The 16,112-nt window shown below is 40.2% G+C and overlaps 2 protein-coding genes across 2 annotated transcripts; one reads left to right on the top strand and one right to left on the bottom strand.

The window, feature by feature from the left end:
• The first annotated feature begins 447 nt into the window (after nt 1–447).
• Nucleotides 448–7,310, top strand: FGB (fibrinogen beta chain). Its single transcript, XM_064712254.1, has 8 exons — nt 448–575; nt 2,137–2,340; nt 3,084–3,267; nt 3,847–4,074; nt 4,646–4,759; nt 5,293–5,415; nt 5,602–5,887; nt 6,801–7,310. The coding sequence occupies exons 1-8, from the start codon at nt 501–503 to the stop codon at nt 7,027–7,029; spliced, it is 1,443 nt and encodes a 480-aa protein (XP_064568324.1). The 5' UTR covers nt 448–500; the 3' UTR covers nt 7,030–7,310.
• A 1,753-nt stretch (nt 7,311–9,063) lies between these two features.
• On the bottom strand, nt 9,064–15,502 carry FGA (fibrinogen alpha chain). The gene is made up of 6 exons (XM_064712253.1): nt 15,421–15,502; nt 13,507–13,635; nt 12,399–12,582; nt 11,986–12,131; nt 10,278–11,316; nt 9,064–9,916 (listed from the first exon to the last, which is right to left on the bottom strand). Exons 1-6 carry the CDS (start codon nt 15,469–15,471, stop codon nt 9,207–9,209), a joined length of 2,259 nt encoding a protein of 752 aa, XP_064568323.1. The 5' UTR covers nt 15,472–15,502; the 3' UTR covers nt 9,064–9,206.
• Between the last annotated feature and the right edge of the window lie 610 nt (nt 15,503–16,112).

Genomic DNA, 16,112 nt, shown 5'->3' with positions numbered 1-16,112 from the left:
GGCACCATGAAACTATTTAGAAAAAGGCAGAAATTTGTATGATGTGAGTTGTCTTCACATTTAATATTTCTGAAACATTCAGCAGGAAAAGAAAAAGGAGCCATCACAACATGACATCTAATAATTTTTTTTTCTTTGGCCCTTCCCTTTTCCAGCTGCTTTAAAACACTTGTGATTTTTGAGAAAATGATAACCTTGTGTAATCTGAGCAGGAGGTGCTTTTAGGGATCTGAACATGTATTTGATGCCAGCATCAACAGGGGTCTCTAGGACATATAGATAAGAGTTTTCCAGAGGAATTGCTCAACAACTGATGTATTCAGGCACAGAGTGAAGAGTTGAATATTAACAGAGACTCTGATTGCTCAGAAGGGTTGACCCTGTCGCTGTGAAGCTGGAAATTAGTGCTGCTGCATATATATAAAAGAGCAGAGGTGACCTCTCCTTGTCAGAGCTGATGAAAAGAGGAGATCACTGAGCTGCTCAAGCAAGCCTGCACCATGAAACTGCTCCTGCTGTTCCTGCTCTGTGTGTCCTCCGTTCAGGCCCAGGGCTCTCTTGACTATGACGAAGAGGTTGTAATACTGATATTGATTAATAATTAGTTATTAATAATTAATTTAATTTAATTGCATGCATGACTTCCTATGCTTATATGAGTTAGCTAAATTAGAAGTTGTGGGAAAAGATAATCCAGTGCATATTCCTTTTCTGATCGAATTGGTCAAAAAATTAACTTTTTATATGTAACCCCACAATAGCTATCTTCTGAGTTTGGAGATATTTTCTTCCTATTTCTTTTTCTGCAGGGAATTAAGAATGTTTGATGGTAAGATTAGTTATTTAGTTGAGTTTATTTAAGGATACTAATTTAGCAATGTTGACATATGACGTTACAGACAATTAGTATTAGGTATAAAGGAGTAGAAGTGTGTAATAAATCATATCCTGTCTCAAAGACAGTTAAATCTTTTCTGCAGAGTCAGTAGACATTAAAAAACTGAAACTAAACAAACTACCAGTTTATACAGCTTAACACTGGAAATTAAGAGGTAACAATTGCAAAGCAGAAGGAAAAGCAATTAGAATCATTATAAAATAATGGTTTAACATACATTTTTGTTTAAGTAAAATATTTCAGTGGGAAACACAATTTAGAATTTTGGTGCACTTTTTTATTATTTGAAAATCCCTGTAAAAATTGAATTGGTCAGACTTTCTGACAATCTGAGCACTTGTGTCTGCACAATGACTACTGATAACACTAATGTGTTAAATAATTTTCGGCAATTCTGTATATTGTATGCTGCCTATTTTTGAAACTCCTTGAAGCCTCTGATGCTGGATCCTTTCAAATGTTTGTTATTTGCAGCTAAGTCTCAGTGGGATTGGAAACGGCTGTAGGTTTTGTTTCAGTAGCTCAAACAACTATTAATTAGAATGGTTTTGTTTGAAACAATGCTTAGGGACCAGGCCTGTTTTCCTTGCTCATCCTCCTAGACTTTGCTGTTTCTGCAAATATGGGGAATATGGGAAATATGCAGATTTGGGGAATGTATGCATCAGAGAGCTCTACAAACCTACTCTGAGAAATGTTATTAAATGGTTTTCCTAATTTCACCAGTTCACAGCTGGTGTGTGGCTTGAAACCTGATGATGTATTTGACTGTAGCATGATTTTCTGAGACCTTACAAATATTCCTACAGCCCAATAAAAAACTGAGAGACTGAAAATGTGCTGCTGAATACACTTCTTAGCCCCCAGGATGTCTAATTTTTTTTGTAGCCTACTACTTCAAGTTTCATGGTGCTTAGTAGCGCTGAACTATGTAAGATTTATTCCTTGGTCAAAAATTGTTATTGAAGTATAATTTTACTGTGGTTTGAAGAATTTTTATCTAGGTGTGAGGAGTGTGACTAGTCTTACAAGGGAGGGGATAGCAATGACCTTTACATAATGGCAATGACTTACATAATGTCAGTGTAACATTACCATTATGGCTTTTTCATTCCATTCCCCGGTTTTCCTTGCTGTTTTAAATACTAAAGAGTGCTGAACGGATGCTCCGCCGTGTGCAGCCCGTTTTGCAGCGGCAGTTCCAGATTCAGAGGGTTTCTCTCTCCTTGGCCGTGCAGGATGACAGCCCCGTGGTTGACGTTCGCGGCCACCGCCCCGTGGACAAGAGGGTGGAGACGGCGCCGTCGCTGCGGCCCGTGGCGCCTCCCATCAGCGGCAGCGGGTACCGGCCCCGGCCCCCGAAGCGGGGGAAGGCGGAGGAGAAGAAGGAGCGGACCGTCTATCCTGATGCCGGGGGCTGCCAGCGAGCGCTGGACGAGCTGGTGGGTGTCGGGCTGCTGAGGCAGCTGGTGACATAGCGCCCTTTCCTTCTAGCGCACCCCACGCGGGAGTTGCCCTTGCCAAATAAAGCACGGCCATTCATTTAAAGCAGACCAGCTTTTCTTCACTCTGCTTAGGTTTGCTGGGACTGCATTCAAAAGGGTGATGTGTCAGAGTCCATGGGATTAGCGGCGGAGTCAGCCTACTAATGACGAGATGGGGGGATGAGAGTTGAACTGTAAACCAGGAAAGGAAGTATCTGTGGGTTAGCTTGTGCCTTCTGCCTGGTTTTGCATAGGTAGTTGTTCAGGACAGGAAAAACCTCTGCAGAAGTGCTGGATTCAGTTTCAGACAATTTTGAGGAAACTTAGGGACCAAAAAAACCCCATCCTCCCATGTCTTTATTAAAATTCATTTCAAAATGTAATTCTACTCTACCCTCAGTCACTGCTGCAGCTCTCACTGTGTACGAGCATGCTTGGCACCCAGCACACCCCTTGCTGCCTTGCCATGATCCCTGCTGGAAAATGCAAGCTGCAGCACTGCTGAGAGGCATCTTAGTGACTGAGCACAAGTTTGAGTGTGGAGGCTCACAACAAAAAATGAAGTTTGTTAAAGCTTATCTAGATGCTTAAATACCTGTTCTCTCATTACAAACTCTTTGCTGTTTTCAAAGATATGGCTGTTCACGGATGGGTCTGGAACTTCTTTACTTTTATTCACAGCCTTTTTTCCTTCTTTTAAGGGAGTGCTGTGTCCAACTGGATGTGAGCTGCGAACTCTACTGCTAAAACAGGAAAAATCAGTGAAACCAGTTATTAGTGATCTAAAAGTTAAAGTGAACTCTCTTTCGGAGAGCTCCTTAACTTTCCGCGAATATGTGACTGTTCTAGAAGATAAATTGGTGAAGACGCAAAAACAAAGAAAAGGTATGCTACTTCTGTGAACTACTAGTGTAGATGGTATTGAAGTTTTATTGGCATTCCTACAATTACTTTTTAGTAGGACTTCTTAAAAAAATTAAAAATACCATGGACTATCTAGCAAAGCAGGATTCTGTGACCATGACCTCTTAAATCTTAAAAAAACATCCTTTGAGAGAGGCGAAGGAATGGATTTCATGCTAAGGCAAGATTCTTATGAGCCCTCTAAATGTACATCATTCACATTTTCCCCTTACCTGTTTTCGTATGCCCATCCAATCCATTTATGACCAACCTCTGGGTTGGCACCATGGCTCTCCAGAAAGAAGGGAATTACTGCTCTTCAGCAGAGTAAAGCACCATTGATAAACCTATTAGCTAGCAAAGATACAACAGTACGCATGGACCACTTCCCTGAGAGTATCTGCAGTTTTTGCACACTGTGGAAAAGTAAGCAAAAGAAATGCTCTTCCTGCCTTCCTTCCCAGTTGCACCTCAAATTGTACTTATAAACTGCTCTTCTTCATTTCCTAACTGGGAAATATGTTGAAAACTAATCTGCTTTTCATCTCTTTGCTCTTCTAGACAATGATGATATACTTTCTCAGTACAACACAGAAGTGGAATTGCAGTATAATTATATAAAGGATAATCTGGACAATAACATCCCATCAAGTCTCAGGGTCCTTCGTGCCGTTGTGGATTCTTTACATAAAAAGATACAGAAACTGGAAAATGCCATTGCAACCCAGGTGGACTACTGCCGTTCCCCATGTACTGTTTCCTGTAATATTCCTGTGGTTTCAGGCAAAGGTACTCATTCAACTCTAATGACATCTTTTCTCCAGTTTATGTCACTGTGCAAATTGATGCATCTGAAGCCTGTACAATTGATTAGGGTATTAGGAAAGATGGAAATCCTAGGTGAAAAAAAAAAAAATTCTGGATTATGCTGGTCAGACCAAAGATCCTTTTATCCAATATCAGTCTTCATAAGTTACCAGTTGGATTTTAAAGAAATATGTGCTTCAGGGCCTTTGTAAGGTGGAACTGATACTTTTGTGACTATCTTAGCTGTACTCTTGATTTCCTTCAGTCAAGAAAGGTTCATCTTTCAAAAGCTTGTCCAGTTCAAGAAGTCATTGTAAGGTATACAGTGTTGCATCACTTAGTTTGAAGTTTCAGAAATTCCTCTTTGGAAAAGCTGCGTAGTGCAGTATTTCTTCCATGATTCTTTCACTTGATGTATTACAGAAATCAAAATGAAAGTAAAATATTATCTATAGATAATTTAAAATGCTCCCATATAACAGCAAAACAAAAGATAAGAAAACTGTTCATGTTCACAGATCTTTCAGTACTAGTATCTGCTTTATTCTTGCAGAATGTGAGGATATCATCAGAAAGGGAGGTGAGACATCCGAAATGTACCTCATCCAGCCAGATCCTTTTGTCAAGCCATACAGAGTGTACTGTGACATGGAAACAGACAATGGAGGTTAGTGTGAAATAACTGTGTTGTTATAATATTGATTTACCAATGCTACCAAAAAATCAAATTAGTAATTTGTATTTTATACAAAGAAATATGAAATTTTATCTTTTGTAATTACTTGATAATTAAATCTGATTGACTTGTTCAGAGAAGTCTTGTTGAGGTCATCTGCTGATGCAGAATAGGATACTTCTATAGTGACACTGGAAATAAATTGTGTATGTATCTCACTATGACCATCATGGATGGTGCATAGGTGGGCAGAGAACGACAGCCTGGCTCATTTCTTATCCTGTCACTTGACAAAAGACCAGGGCTGTCCTTCAAGTTCTGCTTTTTCCACCTTTCCTTATGAAGCAAGGTTCTACTTAAGTGTGAGCAAAAGGGGCAAAGCTGAGCTCACAAGTAGTGAAAGGACATGCTGCAAGGAAGCCATATGCTCCTCTGCTCCTGAGGTGAAGTTGAAAGGGCTGTATCTTAGTGTCAGATGCTCCTTTTGTACTGGTAATTTAATCTAAATACTCTTGTTTCTGCAGGCTGGACTCTGATTCAGAACCGCCAGGACGGCAGTGTTAATTTCGGAAGAGTATGGGATCAATATAAAAAAGGATTTGGAAATGTTGCAAAGAGTGGAGGGAAGAACTACTGTGATACACCAGGTAAAACACCGAGCATAAAATGCAAAGAGCTGTTCTTACTGAAACCATTTTCTTCTATTTTTTGAAGCTCTTAGATATTTTTAAAATTAACTAATCCGCTCCAGCAGACCTATAGGCAAATAATAAAGTTGCCTTGAAGTAAATTGCGAAGTCTGTTTCACAGAGCTCTCACTTGTTGCTTCTCAGGTGAATATTGGCTTGGAAATGACAAGATAAGCCAGCTTACCAAAATAGGGCCCACTGAAGTTCTAATTGAAATGGAGGACTGGAATGGTGATAAAGTATCGGCTCATTATGGAGGTTTCACCATACAGAATGAAGGAAACAAGTATCAGCTTTCAGTTAGTAACTACAAAGGCACTGCAGGCAATGCACTGATGGATGGAGCTTCCCAGCTACATGGAGAAAACAGGACAATGACCATTCACAATGGCATGTACTTCAGTACTTATGACAGAGACAATGATGGATGGTATGTACTTGCACTAGACATTTAAAATAAAAATAGAGCTGGATATATAATATTTCTGTAATTTGCCATTCGTTTTCACAGCATTTTGTAGCATGTCAAAATATGTTATGTCCCTGCAAGTTACCAGCTAAATGTCTATGGAGTTCTCTTGGCATAGCCAAAAGCCAGGTGAAACTATATATTAGGTTAGTGACAGTCTACAACCAAGTAAGAAGCAAACATATTGCTTCCATTAATGACTTAACAACAACAACAACAACAAAAAAAAAATCAAACAAAACAAAACAAAAAAAACTACAGGACAACAGGTAGCAAATCTGGATGCAATATATTCATAGTCAGAGACTGACAGCAGCAATGCGGAGGACACTAAGCAGGAATATTGGTACTTACTCCATAAAAATATAATGGATCCTGAAGGAAAAGGCAGGTAGCATGTCCATTTAAAAAGCAATGTTCTGCCTACTCAGAAGACAGGAGCTCAGTTGTAAAGTATATAACGGAGTACTGTGTCTCTAACCTGTGCTTAATACCTGATTACCTATTCATGAATAAAGGAATTGTTTAGGTTGGGGAAGACATACGTTTCTCATTGCTTTCTATCTTTAAATTTCATTGATATTGTACTTATCATTATGAACTGCAAATAATCACAGTTATCAATCAGTAAACTAAAATGATATTCCCCAAGAGGTGCAATTAAATTTTGATTTTTCTTAGCTGCTTTATCTTCTGAGTGCACTGTGTAGTGCTTGTGATGGTCAATCCCTTATAGAAAGTTCAGAGAGGACTTAAATTGTTTATTATGGTTTGAAAATTTCAGTGCACAGGCAGGTATATGTACTCTGTTGATCTGCTGGCCTATATTACAGATGTCACTCTCAATGCCTTTTTATTTTTTTCCCCTCATCAGGTTAACTGCAGACCCAAGCAAACAGTGCTCCAAACAAGATGGTGGTGGATGGTGGTACAACCGCTGCCACTCAGCCAACCCCAATGGCAGATACTACTGGGGAGGGACCTACAGCTGGGACATGGCAAAACATGGCACCGATGATGGTGTCGTATGGATGAACTGGAAAGGGTCGTGGTATTCAATGAAGAAGATGAGCATGAAAATCCGGCCATACTTTCCACATTAACCATTATCAAAATGTACAGAATCAGGAATTTTCTTTTAGTATTTGTACGTGGTTGTCTTTTTAGCATGGTACTCAGTCTTATCTTTACATATGAGAACCCAATCTCTATGTACAACCATATTGTGACCTAAAGTGAAAAGCTGTGTCAAATATAAATCTAAATCTGTCCAATGAAAATAACTCACCAGTGTATTTTTCCCATTTTTCATTTGTGCATAAGACAGAATTAACTATTATAGAATAACACTGATAAAATAAAACCAACTTGTTTCACTCTTTTACGAAGGTCTTTTGTATCTTTTTTTAAGAGGGGGAGGATTATTTCTAAGTGTTTTCTATAAACTAATGAAATCTTAAAACTAAAGTATTCTTCAAATTATTCTTAAGTATTCATGCATGATCTGGGGAGAAGGAAATGCATTCCACTAAATAAGAGGCAGTTTTATTCTTTTGTATTATAAAAGTAACAGTAGCTACCTGTGTAACAAGTTGAGAAGGAGTAAAAGTGGAAAGAGTATTGAACAAACTAGGAGGTGACTGGTCCCTTGGCTCAAATCCTGTTGCTGGATAAAATATGTCCTTTTCTGGGACCTGGTCATGTACTTGCTTTCACACATATGTGCTTTCATACAATCCCTATGATGGGACTGGAGTAATTAATGTCCCCAGTCACAGAGGAGTGGAGGTTGAGTATTTCGTCAAACCCAGTAGTCTGTGTTCCCTTGAGCAGTCAAAGACAAGACTGCCCAGTCCTGGTAGACAGGATGAACATCTCAAAGGGGTCTGCCTTCCTCCACAAAGAAAGGGACCCAGATCAGTAGGGGTGGATGGATCCCACCTGAAACCTTTAGTGTTTATTTAATCTGTGAAGCCCAGGAGGACAAGAAAGAGACATAATGGCAGCTTCTCACTAGAGGAGCACATGGATGTTCAGCATCCACACAGGCAGGCTTCCACTGAGGCTAAGGAACAAAAACTGAATGTGCAAGTGGAAACCTGTTTTCCAAAAGCACAGACCCCTCCTCACACATGAGTGTAAAGATATCTTTGCTCTTCAGCAGTCTTTCTGAAAAGAGCAGACAGTGGTTGTATTTGAGAAGTCCGGAAAAAAAACCTAAAAGTGAGCTGCCTTACCAGTATTTGATGATCTTGTTAAATGGTATGCAACATGTCAGTGAGATTAGAGGTAAGGAAGTTTGCTCGTGCCTCTTTCTAGAAGCACAGAAATATTACTCAGTGTAAATACTTGTGTAATTTATGTCATAAAGTATAAAGGTAAATACAATGTGGTCTTCTGTAATTGTGTGACCAATATAACTGATATTCCATGCAACCAGCTTTTTTCTAGAAGATCCTTAGCACACACTGTCAGCAAGCTGATTTAAACCCCGTAGAAGAATTCTTGTTTGGCATCTGTGCTGAGAAATATTCAGGTAGTTCCTCATCTTGCTTGGTCTGGTTAGTCATAACCTTTTAGTGATTGCTAGAAAATAATAGCCTGCTTTGAGAATTGCATTTTGATGAGTTATCATGGAATTGTCTTATTTTGAAGCTACTAGTACGCATGATAAGCTATCTAGGTTTCATCAATGGGATGGTCGATCCATGTCCATATTTATAAAATCAAAGCTTAGGAGATTCTTACAAGTCAGTGCTAAAATGCATGCATTCTTTATCAAACTGTACTCCATGTTGGGTGTGTGACAGAAATGAGAACCCACACCATCCTTGGTTCTGTCTGAGACCTGGCTCCCACTGCTATTGTAGTCCCCTTAAAATGGAAATGAGAGTGTGAATGTTGAACTTGGTTAGACTTTTCACAGTCCATGTCAGTGGAGGCAGGATCTTGTTGTGAACATATTTCTAAATCTTTTTACTTCTTTAATACTCCTAAAACAAAGTAAATAACTCAAATTAAAATTTTTTAACTCAAGTCAATGTGTGAGCTGCCAAAGACATGGACAAAGTTCATATCAAAAGGGTTTTTAAATCAATATTTCCTTGTCAGTTAAAAACAAAATCAAAAAAGTCTCGTTGATAATTAATCATTTTTTATTTTTTAATCTCCAAATGTGCTCAGTTGCCTTCAGATTCACAGGGTAAAGGTTCATCATACATGCATGTATAAAAAAATCTTTTCAACTTGTAGCCATAACACGCATTAAAGGCCTGTCTTTCTACAGCGTTTCTATGGGCCTGATTTTCATTCTAACAGTTTTTAGGGAATAATCAGAGGCTTTAAATGGCAGCCAGACTACGCCATTTTCGATCTCGTAGGGGACATTGTACCTGGGGTCGTAGTGGCCGCCCGGGTAGTAAATGCCATTGAGGTTGGCAGCCTGGCAGCTGTTGTACCACCAGCCCCCCCCATACATCTCGGCACAGTTCTCCTCCCAGTGGTCCTGGTCCCGGTCAAAGGTGCTGAACTTCATCTGGGCATGGGAGGTGTACTCGGTGCCCTCTTCCAGCCAGCCAGCCACCAGGGCGTCCCCGGCAGTGCCCTCGTAGGAGGACACGGCCAGGGTGTACCCCTCAGCTTCAGACCCTACCTGCACGAGATACTCTGCAAACACTGCATTCCCATCCCAGTCCTCTAACTCTACCCGCAGCACAGTATCATTCTGAGTCAGCAAGTGCAGGTTTTCATTGCCCAGCCACAACTCTCCTCGCCCCCTGCCATCCACGCTGCCGAAACCTTTCTTGTAGTCTTGCCAGGTGCGGTTAAAATTCACTGATCCATCCATTCTTTGTTGGACCAATAGCCATCCTCCCAAAGTGGTCTCTTGGTCGCAATAAACTGACAAAACCTTATTGGATCCCGCTGGCTTGATTTTGAAAATGCCACTTTTGGCACCAGAAGTGTGTTTCTGGCGGATATCATCACAGTCTAAAAAAAAAAGTTGATCTGGTTTGACAGAAGTTATCAGCAAAATTTAATAAAAGGTTCAGAGGAATCCAAATACCAATAGCTCAGAGGAAAAGTGTTAAACACGTCTTGGACTATGCTAGGTGTAGTGACAGGCAACATTAGAAAGAATTCAGGAAAGAAAACTTTACATATTTCTTACATTGTGAATTGTCTATGTAATACCTGAGTATTAATGAAATATTTTCCCTTTTGTTTCTGAGGTGGTAACAAACAGACACAGTGCTTGCATTTAATCATCACACTGTTGTACTACAGTATCTAAAATCAATGTGTCAGTTTGGTTATGGATGGAGTTTGGCTCCATTACCTCAATAACTACCTTTCCCAGTGCTGGGTGTCCTTCGCTTCCCTCCTGACGATCTGAAGCTGCGGGCCTGAAAGTCTGGGGTATCCTCTGCACTCTGATCGTGTTCCAACCCACCTAGCTGCTCATTTATTTCACGGATCTTTACTGATTTGGTTTCAAAAGTAGAGCCTCCCTTCTTGAAACTAGAAGAGCTGGTTGCTACAGTCTTGGAGTGACTTGCACTGCCAGATGGGAATCCAGATGGCTGAAGTCTTCCAAAGTCATCTTCTTCCTCCTCTCCTAAGTCTCCAAATTTGACTTTTCCCCCATAAGCTCCTGTACCCATGTGGCTACTGCCTGTGTGTTTGCTGGTAGTGAAGCTGCTAGATCCACTAACGTGCTTAGTAGCAGCGGATGGAGAGTCGGGGGTAAAAAATGACTCTAGCTCAGGGAATACAGTCTCTAGCTTGTGCACGGCATCTGCACCACTAAAATGGTAGGTGGTCCCTTCCCCTCCAACATTTCCAGGTAAATAGGCGCAGTCTGAGCCATCAGAAGAGACTGTTTTCTCAAATACTTCCTCTCTAGGGCCATCAGGCCCAGAGACGACTTTTCTGGTGGTAGTTTTGGTGCATCTACGAACAGCAGAAGAGGTTTTGTCTTCCAGACTTACGGTTTCTCTCCCATGGGTGGGAAAAACTAATTTGCTGGGGTATGAAGATTCATCCCCCCTTGCTTCTGCCGTGCGATACGAGCTGTCACCTCGGGAGGGTTTCGTGTCTGCTTCTGGTCTTTCTAATACCACTTCCATCTGCTTGATGTCATTAATTATGTTCAGAGCTTGCATTTCTGGGAGAGGCTTATGCTTAAAATGATCAGGAATATTAGAGTCCTTAAGTGGCCTCATTTTCAGTGTGCTCAAGGGGATTGTTTGAAGCTCTGGGTGCAAGTTGATGGAGTTGGCTTGGACAAGCTGCTTCTGGATGTTGTCGTAGCTTTCTGTGTCCACCTTGTAATCAAAACTTCTGGCACAGGTTCCTTTGCAAGCTCGTATCTTAATATCAATGTCCACCTACATAACCAGAGAGAAGTAATTTGGTTAGGGAGCTTTCCCAACTTTCTCAAGCAAGGATATCTTCTACTGAGCAGGGGAAAGATGAGAGCTGCCCTAGTACCTCCCACCTACAGCTGAGAGTGGAAGATTCTGTCATGGGGTTACCATTGCTTTCTCAAATGACCCAAATGATGGATTTCTGTTCTAGGAATCAAAATGAGCCTTTGATAAAAACCACTGCTTGTGCCATGACTTTTCCTTGCGTTACCATCAGAAGAACTGTCTGCAACCTGGGAACACAGGTTCTCATACCCACCCTAGCTGTGGGCAGCAGTGGCAGCACTGGGGATTGACAGAGCACATCCCTTTTCTAACTACTCAGCAGCTCCTTGCAGGAGGAGAAACGCCTCATACAGAAGCAGTTATCAGCAGAGGGAGCAGGGACCTGAGAGAGAAGCAGCAGATGGGACTGGAAACTGACGTAACTCATGCTGGTTCCTACAGAGCTGAAGTAGAAAATCAGGATGGATAGGCAGCAACTCATTTGGGGATTTGTCTCAGCAAGTCAGGTGCTGTGAGAGTTGCACCATGTTTTCTCCCAGCAGGAGCACTGCTCACCACAACGCACAGCTCCACTTTCTGTAGCTAAGCACTGGAGAGAATGGGAAGGGCACGGCAGCCACCTACCTCCAAGCGCTTCATCTCCACCACTTGTTCCTGGATGCTGCTCTGCAGAGCTTTAATCCTGTTCACTTGAGTGACAACTCTCTGCTTTAATGTCATAATTCTCCGTCTTAGTTCTCCTGACAGTCGACCATAAGTCTCATCAAGCTCTGAAATAAAAATGCCTCACAGTCAGCTATGCCCGTGTGCTTTTCTTTCCTAAATATGTATCATATTTTAAAATATGTAATTAAACACATAATTGAGTACATATTTCTCATAGTACTGAGCAGATTAAATTAATTTTTGCTAACTAGTTAAAAGTCCATTAATATGATTGTTCTGTTTCCTGATAATAATATCCAGTGCAGCCTGTATTTTCACTACATATGGCTTATTCACAAGAAAGCAGTAATTCAGTAATGGATAATACTCACCCTGAGCACTGTCCAGGTTTGGTTTTATTGTATTTACAGTTTCCTCAATTATCTGATTTGACTTCTTATAGTTGTTTTCATTATCTGAGAGCAGTTTCTTGATTTTTTCTATTCTTTGACTGAACTCCTGGTCCTTTTCTTCAATCAGTCCTTGCATTCTGCATCCTGATGGACATTTTGCACCCTAGAATTGAAAGAGGGAAATAACTGTGCTAAAATCCTCAAGAGTAAACATCTTGTACAACAGAATCTGTGAAGCATGTACTCAGAAACCTGCTGTAACTGTGGGGTGTGGAACAAGTAAACCTTTAGTTACCCCTCTCCTCTGTTCCTCATGGGTGAGATTTTTTTTGTAGATACATATATATTTCCTAAGGGTCTGCTGTAAGATGTCTGTCATCCAGTTTCAGGGAGGATGTTAGAGGCTAGCATTTTTAAGCCAAGTTTTCCTCAGAAAAGCTTAGTGTTCTGATAGACTTAAGCTCTTTGCCAAGAAGTCATCAAATAAATGTAGCATAGAAAAGGACTGAGATGCAAGAGGCAAGAAAGAGAGAAATTAATAGCTTATGTACAAAAACATCTGGTCAATTATTATGAAGCATTTACTGAGCATTTTGTACAAAAACATCTGGTCAATTATTATGAAGCATTTACTGAGCATTTTGTAATCTGACTTCCTAAAAAATTAACTAGTGAGTGATTGTGAATATGTGATTTCTAGCTACTTCTTTTCTTTTTATCATAATTCTCTTTCTGATGCCTTTATTTTATGAACTCCAAATGTGGCAATACCAAAATTCTGACAAGAAACAATTCTTATGCTTTTCTACGGTGAGCCTTTTTTTATTTAATCTGTCTTTTCCAGACTTACTTTCTCTTCTCATTCTGCACCACTGCAAACTTCTCCCTGTTTATTTTGTCTTAATTTTCCCCTTTTCTCCTTTGTTTCCCACAGGAGATCTGTGCAGGCTGCCCCGACCTGAAGAGTTACCTCGGTCGTAATGCTGAACCCTGTGCTGGCCTGTGGCACCTGATGTAGTGATCCAGCTGCTGATCCAGCTGCTGATCCAGCTGAGCCCCCCCTTTTGCCCCAGTGTCAGTGGCTCACCCAGTCATCATCTGCACAGAAGGGCCAGTTCTTCTCAGACTGGCAGCTGGATGGGGACTTGTGCTCCACAATCCTGGGACCACGCACTCCTGCACCCCCCTGCTCAAAGGCAGTCTTCCCATCTTGTGCCTGCCAGCAGGAAAAAGGGGAAAAGTAAAAGCAAGGTTCAGTGAACAGATGTCAAGGAAGCAGAAACACAAAGCTCATGCCCTCACACAGCTCATGGGTGGCAATGACAGCCATCTGGTAAGCATCACACCCAACATTTCTTGTAAGATATTACATCGTTTGTTTAGTCAGAATAAAGCTTTACATCTCTTAAAATTAATGCTTTCATGTAGAGAGCTAGTGATGCTCAGGATATATTATGATCGTATCATTCCACAGAAATATTTTGTCCTGTGTGTAAATATAAAATTAACTTGAAATTAGACTGAAACTGGAAAAGTAAAAATAAATACTTTAAAAATACTATTCCCATTAGCTGCAACAGTCTAAAATTCTTATTGTCACTTCACCACCTTCAGTCTACACAAAAGTAGCTTACGGATATATGATTTTTCCACTAGAGTTTCTGATTTTAATCACAGTTGCTAACTGGAAGCTTGTAACAGGGTTTTGCCTGACAGAAAGAGCAAGAAACCTACTAACACAATTAAAACAATTTCAGTGCTGGATGGATTTCACTATGTTAATAGAAAGAAGCAAAATAAATACACTGAGGTTTTCTTCAAACCTGAGAAAAAAAAGTGATATACAAGATAATTCCAGGCCAAAACACAATAAAGATTCCTGCAGTGTTATCACTTAGTAAAAGACCATTTTTTTTTCCATTTTTTTTTCATTAAAGAAACCTGTGTTTAAGATGTAATTAGGTCTGACTGCAATCCTCTGTGCACATTTTGTGCTTTTCAAACATTATAATTAATGCTTGAAAATATTAATGACTACTTCTTATTATGATTGATGATTAATTCTGAAGCTGAGAAAGTGATCCTAATTCTTATCTCCAGGGTCAGAACAACTCTGAGGAACTGGAATGTCTTTATTAAAATCAGCAGATTCAAATTCATTAGTTTCATTAATTAATGATTTGATCTGGCCCAAGTGCCTCCTAAAAGTAGCACATATACCCAAAAATGCCCTTTAGGCATTGACAACTCCAATATGACTGCTTCTGTTTTGTCCCAGCTGCTTCATATAATTTCTGTCATTTGTTAAAACAGGCACTTTATTTAAAAAAAAACCAAACCAACAGCCACAAAGGAAAATGTAAAGAATATAACATAAGATTATGGACTGAGTCCTCAATGGGGGGGAAAAAAGGTTATATTAGCACAGTTGAAAATCAAGTTAATCTCCTTCCTTATTACAAATTTGATTCTTACATAGCTGTAGTTTAAGCTGATGTTGCTGCTACAAGAGTCCTTATTTTTAAATGTGTCTTTCATAATAAAGGAATTGTGCATCACTTGTAGGTAGAAGATCCTGCTGAAATGAAAGGGGCACATTCCTATACTGAAATACTGTCCAAAGGAAAGCACAAATCATCCCAATAAACATGAAAATTCCTGAATGGCTGGAGCTACTAGCATCCAGCCAGTTTTGTTAAAGACTTAGAGCATCACCTATGAATGTTTGAATTCATGTAAATGGATTTGCTTTGCTGCTCTTGAAGCTGGGCAAATTCAGCAAAACTGAGTTAAGCAAAACTATAGAGGTCTAGATACTTCAAAAGTAGCGATGAAGCTTCATCAGTGAAGTAGTTACACTAAGCTGCTGCATATGTGTGTGCACTGAATTTTACAAGCTAGGTGATAGACAAAATGTATCTATCTCATGAATGAACATTAAATAAATGCTTACTATTCAAAGCAGAAAGATACAAAAAGAATCAAGTAAGCAAATTCATACCCAGGCTATGCTGAGGCACAGGAGCACACTGAGGATCCTCACAGGTATCATCTTCAGGAGAAGAGCACCAACTCTGACTGAAAGGATGCTTTCTGCCAGTCTTTTGGTGCAATTTAAACCTGAATGTGAAGCTGAGATTAATCATTATGCTCCCTTCTGTTTGTAGAAAAAACACACCATATGCCCCTCTCCCCCTTCAGTGATTACTTAAGGCCTCTTGCACAAGTTTCTGGTGTTATTTGCTCCAGATAAGTTTGTTCAACACCAACATGCGGGCAACACCAAGAATTCCAGGAAAAAATTCTGTCTAAAACTGTTTCTTGTAACTGGACAGTCAACCAAGATGTGTGTCAGAGCCAGTGGGATCCAGCAGTGCTTACCTGCTGGAAAACACACACTCAGTGTGATGGGCATTTGGCTGCATAAACAAAGAACTGATGTTTGAAAAAGGAAGTCATTGCTTTGCCTGCATGTTGGTGTTGAACAAAATATACTGAGGTCCATAGAGAATGTCCCAAACTCAAAAAAGCTCAGTTTTTAACTCTATAACAGACACAAAAGTCCAGTGAAAAATCTCTGGTGAGTTTTGTGAAAAAATTTGTGATCACTTGTGAAAAAGCTTATGATCTTCCTGCTCAGGAGCACAGGAATTGCAGGTGCAATCTTTGTGGGTTCCCCTTGGGCATACAGTC

The sequence above is a fragment of the Zonotrichia leucophrys genome, chromosome 4 (assembly GCF_028769735.1).
Source record: "Zonotrichia leucophrys gambelii isolate GWCS_2022_RI chromosome 4, RI_Zleu_2.0, whole genome shotgun sequence".
In the NCBI taxonomy this organism is placed as follows: domain Eukaryota; kingdom Metazoa; phylum Chordata; class Aves; order Passeriformes; family Passerellidae; genus Zonotrichia; species Zonotrichia leucophrys.
Note: the sequence above shows the minus strand (reverse complement) of the source record. Positions and strands in the feature narration are given on the sequence as shown.